Here is an 8,328-nt window from a genome sequence, read left to right as displayed (position 1 = left end):
CTGAAAAAATATGTGCACACACTCGCTGATTGACCAAATAACATTAATGTGTTTTGCAAATGAATTTTTATTACGTAATCTATTGTTAAATGACATGTATATTCTCTTTAATTTACAAATTGTTAAGTTATGTTATTTTGTTTTATGTAAATGTCATAAGCAAGTAAAGATTTTTCATAATTAAGAGTGCTTCCACCACCATCGTACCATCACATATATCTATAGAGTAACTACGTTTATCAATTAAGTTACCACTATTGTACATATACCGAGTAACTTTATATTACTATCGAAATAACTCCGTCCATCAGGACTTGAACTAAATTTCCATTTTCCCCGAGCCACCGATAGACCAATGCGTTCATATGTATACCACCCAAATTGCGCATGATTTCCCCGAAACACCATTAGACCAATGCCTTCATATGTATACCACCCAAAATATTGCAAATTCGATATAACGCCTTTGTATATCACTTATTGCAAATTCGATATAGCGCCTTTGTATATCACTTGACGCCTTCGTATTTGAACTAAATTACCACCAGCTACCACCAACGCACATATACGCCTTCATATTTGAACTAAATTACCACCAGCGCACATATACCAAATAACTCTGTCCATCAAGAGTTGAATTAGAGACACCGATAGACCAATGCCTTCATATGTATACCAATCTTTGATGAATCGTACAGAAAAGCCTAAATTTGTTGGTCCAAAATCCTCAAAGTTTACCAAGTCCAACTACACTTGCTTGGCCCAAGTAAAACTGTCTAGCTGTTTTAACAAGGAAACAAAGACCAACTAGGTGGGATTTTATGACATTATTCAAAGTCTATTATTAAAAGTTTTAACCAGAGACGGAGTCAACATTAAAAATTTAAAAATTCAAAAATTCAAAAGAATTAAGAGTTTAGGGTTCCAAACTTACTTTTTCTTGATAATGAGATTTAAACCCTGAACTCTTAAAGGTTGAAAATATTTTCACAATCCCTTCCTTACCACTAAATTGTCAATTAATTTATTCACGAATTAATATGCATATATATATTTATTTAATTTTCTAATACAAATAAAAAATATACAACAAAGCTACTGTCTTCCAGATTCAATAATCCCCACATAACTCCGCCCCCACTTTTAACCCCTTCAAATGTTTTGTTTTGCAACAAACAACATTACTTCAAATTAGAGAAAGCAAAACCAACTCCACACCAGTGTTCAACATTAAAAAGTAAAATAAACTTTCAATAATAAGACATTTGAACATACATAGTTAAAACACTATGTCAACTTCGAAAACTAAATTAAACCCTAGCTCCAGTGTAACCGGTCCCCTTCTCCGCGATTCCGGTCCCCGGGACTCCACCATGCGGTGGACCAACGCCATACTCGTTGTCCCTATAGCCCGGACCGTAGGTGCTATTGAACAATCCAGAGTGAAGCATAAGAACATAGAGAAGTTCAGTAATTCCAAGAACTATTATGAAACCTTCAACAACTCTTAGCCTCCACCCTCTCCATCCTCCTATGTTAATCTCCTTACATGCCAACCTAACAAAAAATTCCCAAAAAAAATTCGACGAATTATATTTTACGATTTCTAATAATGTTGAAAATACAATTAACTGATAAAATTATGCTCTCTCTAACCGTGCAAGCTTTAAGATAAATACTTTAAACACAATTCAATATGATATCAGAGCAGAGCATATATGAGATCTCTCACCAACACTCGTATCAAAAGGAATTTCTATGCGCTTTGGCCATGAAAAGAATCAGGTCCATCGTGATGAGGTGTGTTAAGAATACAATTAACTAATAAAAATGTGTGAAATCTCTCAGAGAGACTCGTATCAAAAGGAATTTCTATATGCTTTGGCCATGAAAAGAATCAAGTCCACACGTGATAAGATGTGTTGAAATACAATTAACTAATAAAAATGTATTCTTCTAACCGCTTAAACTTACTTATCTTAGATAAGATGATCATACACGATTTATAACAAATAAAAAGAATTTCGACATAATCAAACAACATGATACTACCGTGAAAATTAATCGTCGTCTAGATATTAATTGAAGATTAATTACCCGAAAGCAAGTGCAGTAACAGCCCACGCGATTAAAGCAGATGAACCCGCAGCAGCAAGACTATCATTTCTCCATGCCCTTAGATGATTCGCTCCTAACAGCTTCGATATTATGCCCAACACCGATGCTAATATCGCGAATATTAGGAAGAACATCGTCGCTCCATTTCCTCCGAAACCTGAATTTTTTAAAAACAAATCGTAATATTTAGTTCTAATCTTTTAAACGTGTAAATTATAAGGTGACTTCATATTTTTGGCCTAGACATATTATCGTACGTGTAATAAAAAAAAGGATAAAAGATCAAATTGATACCAATTTACTAAATATATAAATGTGTCATTTTAACGAAATCAAAAGAAAAAAAGTCATGTGAAAGTAGAGGTATAACTTAATTATATAGTAGGTTTATACGGCCTTTACGTACGTACGCATAGGTGGTGGAAGTTTGTAGATTCGAACGAATGAGTAACTTTTCAACAAATACAAATTAATTAATGACAAATTAATAGATGGCTTAGTAAAAAAGGCATAGTGAAAATGCTTTTCACACTAATATTGTGGGTTCGAACTTCACTGTATCAACAAACGTTTCTCTTTTTTGCAATATTGCCCAAAACTCCTAATCTTGGATCCACCAAACTACGTACGTACCCCTTAATCAAAGCACGAAAATATATACTATACCGAAAAAACAAAATTTAGCAAACGAACAAATCGTCGCGATAAATTTATGTTTAAAAGACAAATTAACGAAAAAATTCACAAGTTGCGACACAAATTAACGACAAATATCACATGTCGCGATAAATTTATGTTTATCGCATGTTAGCTACAAACAAATTAACGACGAAATATCGTAAAAAACTTACTAGGATGATTGGTTTGTCCATTGATAAACCTGTTGAGACACCAACTAGCAAAACCTAAAACAATAAGATACATTAATAAGTTCAAAAACAACAATGGTCCTGCTAAACTTCTTCCCACAGCCCTTGCCATTTCTTTTCTTTTAATAATATTCGATATATTAAAACTTTGATCTAATTTATTTTTTTTTCACTTCTTTGGGTACGAATTTATTGATTTTCTAAGTTATGAGAGGTGGAATAATTAAACTATATATAAAGAAAGATATTAAAATACGTGTCAAAATTATTGCTTAGTTTGCTTGAATAGTTAACATGTGGAGGGACACTTGTCACTTTCTCTATATATTTTCTTGATTTGCACTTTTTAAGTAAGCAATATAATGTTTATCCATATACGATAATATTCTTTTTTCTATGTTGATGACGTTTTTTTGTATTTTTTTGAGTGTTATGTCTACTATTGAGGCTACTGCATGAAACATATAGAAGTGCACCGATATATCTTATTTTGATATCGTTATTTAATTTGTGTTTTTTTTTATGTGTATGCATTTTTGAATAACTTGAGTTTCAAGTTTCATATGATTGATGAAGTTAAAAAAAATAATTATTTCATGTATATTTAATATTATTATATATATATGATGATCAAAGTTAAATAGAAATATTTGAAATTAAGAAAAACTGACTAAACTTCAATTCAGGCAAAAATAAGTAAACTTCACTCGTACATTATCTGACATTTTGTTTGAAGTTTCGTCGAACTTTATTTTAGAGCACCTTAATTTATATCGCTGATCATTTTATAAAAAAATTGTTGATCAAAGTATCTTAATTATGTCCTAAATTTGCTAGGTATAAGTAATTTCGCAGAGAATTAATCTTTTTAAAGTATGTTTGCTTTGGGGCATAGTTCTGTAATATCTGATTCGTAGGTAGGACTTTTTGAGAATTTTTGTTATAGAACATTACTTCTGTCACTAAACTTATGGCTTTCGAATTTTATTCCGATGTTAAAGACATTTTCAATCATTTTTTGTTAAACTTTAAACGATAAAAATTAAAAACCAACACAAAAAAAAAGGACATTTTTACAAATGTCCAAGTCCAATTATATGAATCAAGTAAAATCCAACTTCATTTGCATTGGACCATTTAGTTGGTCTACATGACTATATTCTAGGCCCATTTTGGATTTCTTGCTATTCCAAAGACCCAAACATGTCATGATCTCTAAATTTGTTTTTTGTTTTTTTTTTGTTTTCCACCCAGTGTCCGAATCTCACATTGGAGCTTCGATTAAATCCGGATCTCACACTGCAGGGTTCATTTGGAGGTGGCGCCCCCAACATGATTTTCTCCATACCCAGGACTCGAACCCGATACCTCTGATTAAGAGTGAAGCACTCCCACCAGTGCACCACAATCCATGTTGGTGATCTCTAAATTTGTTGTTACAACTAAAATTGGATAAGATTGTGTTAGGTGTTTGTTATGTTTTTCCAAGGCACCATCCCTTAAAGGTTACATTTTTGGTTGGTGGGTGCTCCTATCAATTAAAGTTGATAGCAAAAAAAGTGAGTCCCACATTGATGGTGTGGATGGAGATTCGGGTCGTTTGGTCATAATTTCAAATCATGACATGAAATTATTGATTAGATTTCATAAACAGGAAAAATCTCATAATTTGCTACTATTGAAATTTTTTTGATTTCTAAAATCTTATTAAATTAGTAAAATCATAACTCATAAATAAGGTATCAAAATATCTTAAGATACCGTATTGATAAATCATATTTTATGTTCCTTTTATAAGTAAATATTTGTGATTACATTTATTATAATAAAATTTTAAATTATACATGGTTCTGCAAAGATCTGTCGGTCCAATAAATTAACAATAGTAATAACTAGTTTTTTTTTTTTGTCTAGCTCATATCATTCCGACAATCTCTTCATATTGAACATGATATTTGTTTGCAAATTTAAAATTATAAGTATTTTTGGCAAAATCTGAACTTATAGGTCATGTTTTAAATATTAAAAAAATTGAAATCACAAACGTAGTTTGAACTCCTGCCCTTTAATAGGATTTGAGATTTAAAATCATAAGTTTCAAATTGAGTTGAAAATTTGTCCAAAAGTCATAAATAAACTTTGATTTCGAATTATGAAAAGAAGACACATATATATCATTCTAACATATTAAAATATTATAAATAATTATATCAAAAAGACATGGGATCAATAGAATCCTCTTTTAGGAAAAAATTATATTACAAAGTCTCAAATAAATATTCTATTTTTATGTACGTAACAAAACAGATTTAGTGATGAAAAAATAATTTCAAATTGCTATCAATACAAAAATAAATCACTACAACTCGATATTTTTACGCATATGAATAAATATATTGTTAATTCAAATATATTAATCCATCAATTATGTCATTCCAAGTTCAACCAAATCCAAATATAAATATTAAAAAATGAGTGAAAACTAGAGATTTTTTAATTAATTAATTCTATGTGGTGGTTGAATGATTGAAAAGAAATCAAAATCTTACAACTAGAAAAGTCAAAAGTGCCAATAAATAAATGCAATTTTTCAGAATTTAGCGTCAAATCTGTAAATGAAATTCAATTGGACGGCAACTGAAAAAAATTCCAATTATTTTTAAGCAATGTATTTTTTTCCCTACCAAAAAAGAAAAACACAAAATTTGAATTTCCCAGCATTTTTAACATTTTTTATATTTATATACATGAAAAGTCGTAAATGCCAGAATTATTATTATTATTATTATGATTTTGTAACTTCTTACCACTATTACTTAACTACTTTATATGTTCAGTAGAGACTGATGAATTTGTATATTGAATTATTTTTTCTATTGATATTGTAAGTGATTATAGAAGATCATTTTCTCGTTTAATACGCAACTTGGTACGTGTAACTGTCATTATGACATTGTCAAATTTTTTTGGTACTTGTGCATAGTGGAAGACAACCAATTGAGTTGTGGGTCCCATGTGATGGGATGTTTTAACTAATCAATAACAATTTATCGTCTTTTCATCTGTTTCATTTTATATGATATTATTTTATTTAAATGAAATGTATTTTAAATTATATCTTTACCTAATCAACAACAATTTGTTGTCTTTTCATCTGTTCCATTTTATATGATATTATTTTATTTAAAATTAATATATTTTTAATTATATCTTTTTAATCATTAAATATATAAGCTTTACTTTTTAAAGAGTTTAGGGAAAACGATTAAAATAATATCTATAGTATGATGGAATTTGTAATTAAGCGAGGTGTCAAATTTATATTTTTATTTGTAATTAAGCTAGGTGTCAAATTTATAATATTTTTTTAAAAATGAGTCTAATCGTAATTTGGAAAACTCACATGTCGAAAATCGACTAAAACATACTATTAATCGATCCACAACACTAAAAAAATACATAAAACCTATCTTAGGGCAAAAAGAATATCAATTTCTAATCAATTCTATGGATAATCAATAAATTAACAATGTTATAGTGAGGAAAGGGTAAATGGGATATAAGATTCTTACCCTAAGCTAAAGCTTATGAAATCTCCCAAATTCGAGTTCCCAAACTTCAAAATTTGTGAATAGAACTTAAAGTTCGAAATTAAGGATTTAACTTTCTACCCATGTTTCTTGCTCTTTGCGATCACAAGACCCAAGTCAGACCTAATCTTTCGTGAACGCAAAGTACTTAAATAACCCTACCCCAACCTCGACTGAAACCCCTTCTCCGTGAGTGCGACCTAGGCCAGTGGCGGATCGAGGATTTTAAAGTTGTGGGTGCTCTCTTAGCTTAATAGTGGAGGAGAAAATTTTCACATGGTGAGATTCGCTCAAGTTCTGCAACACTAAAACAATCATAAGCATTCACCATGAGCCATTGGACCAATCAATCCACTTGTTTACTAGGTGCTCTATGTTAATTTTAGGCGAAATGGTCTGATGGACCCCTGTACTTATATCCGTTTGTATTCTGAACCCTTTTACTTAACCATTTATCAACTGAACCCTTAGATTCAATTAAAATGAGACTTTTAAGCACCTCCAACCATGTGTGTAGCTCACTCTCCTTTACATAAATGACATGTCATATCCACATCATATATATTAGTGCCATGTCATAATTATTTTTTTAAATTATTAACCAAAATTATTTTATAAAAGGTATTATATACTCTTCATATATTAATAAATGTCTGTAAAATTTTATTTGTTAACCAAAATTATTTTAAATGAAAGGTAACCAAAATTTGATTCTCCATATAATGTTTTAATAAAAGGTAACATGTACTCTTCATATGTATAATTTAATTAAACAAAATTATTTAATAAAAGGTAACATATACTCTTCATATAAAATTTCTAATAAATGTTAAAAAGAGATGTAAAAATTGTTAGTGCCATCTCATTCTCCCCATTCATTGTTCACGACCAAAATCAACCGGAGAAGTCATCGCCGTTGTCATGGTCATTTTTGTTGGCGAAATCGCATATACTCTCTCTATCGCCTATCTTCATCTCCGCCGCACACCATCATCATTTTCCTTTCCTCCTCCAACCTCCACAAAACCAACAACCTAAGCTACCGCACCACTAGATCTGACCGAGAAACCTCTTCGTCGCCATGACCTCGCACCCTCACCCCACCTCGTTCTCCTCTCTACTGACCAGTGCCGCCTCTCTCTCTCACTCCATTGCGAAGCAGTGGTCTCTGGCGTGCACCACCAGCGCCGCTTTCTCCCTCCGCGGTTAATTAGTGGACTCAAGATGTGCCCAAGATCTGATAAATTAATAGATTGTGGAGAAGAAGAAAAAAAGGGTGGGTGTGGGATGAAAATGGTTGAAAAGGACCAGATAGTGGGTGAAGAAGAAGAAGGATTTTTTTAATTAATTGTTTTTTAAAAAATTATTTCTTTTATAATTTTAATATTTTTTAACCCAAAAATGTTATTCACTCGCTTAAAGAAGCGTGTAGTTAGACATATTTGCCAACTCAGACATTCTAATGCCACATAAGCTTGATCAATGGTCGGAGGGATTTGTTAGATTGTGTTTTATTTAGTTTAAGGGTCCAGATGACAAATGTTTAAGTAAAAGGATCCAGAATACAAAGTGATACAAATACAAGGGTCCATCAGACCATTTCGCCTTAATTTTATACCAATACTTCTTGATTTCTTCATAGATATATATAGTCCGATATAAGATTAATGGGTGCTCGAGCACCCGACAGACTCTATGTGGGTCCAATTCAATCGATATGCATTTCTTAATGGAATCTTTGCAATCGTGAC

General features: G+C 31.1%; 1 protein-coding gene across 1 annotated transcript; it reads right to left on the bottom strand.

Moving 5' to 3' along the window:
• Positions 1–1,152: 1,152 nt before the first annotated feature.
• Positions 1,153–3,188, bottom strand: LOC125851249 (membrane protein PM19L-like). The gene is made up of 3 exons (XM_049531029.1): positions 2,970–3,188; positions 2,098–2,275; positions 1,153–1,557 (listed from the first exon to the last, which is right to left on the bottom strand). The coding sequence occupies exons 1-3, from the start codon at positions 3,097–3,099 to the stop codon at positions 1,311–1,313; spliced, it is 555 nt and encodes a 184-aa protein (XP_049386986.1). The 5' UTR covers positions 3,100–3,188; the 3' UTR covers positions 1,153–1,310.
• Positions 3,189–8,328: the final 5,140 nt, after the last annotated feature.

This window comes from Solanum stenotomum, unplaced genomic scaffold (assembly GCF_019186545.1).
Source record: "Solanum stenotomum isolate F172 unplaced genomic scaffold, ASM1918654v1 scaffold23673, whole genome shotgun sequence".
Taxonomy (NCBI): Eukaryota; Viridiplantae; Streptophyta; class Magnoliopsida; order Solanales; family Solanaceae; genus Solanum; species Solanum stenotomum.
This window is presented reverse-complemented; position numbering and strand designations above follow the sequence as displayed.

Excerpts from the sequence above, each read along its gene's own strand:
- LOC125851249 (XM_049531029.1), bottom strand. The coding sequence starts at position 3,099 with ATGGCAAGGGCTGTGGGAAGAAGTTTAGCAGGACCATTGTTGTTTTTG. Across the intron at positions 2,276-2,969 it reads TGGACAAACCAATCATCCTA|GTTTCGGAGGAAATGGAGCG; the intron begins GTAAGTTTTTTA and ends TAAAAAATTCAG. Across the intron at positions 1,558-2,097 it reads GTTACTGCACTTGCTTTCGG|GTTGGCATGTAAGGAGATTA; the intron begins GTAATTAATCTT and ends ATTTTTTGTTAG.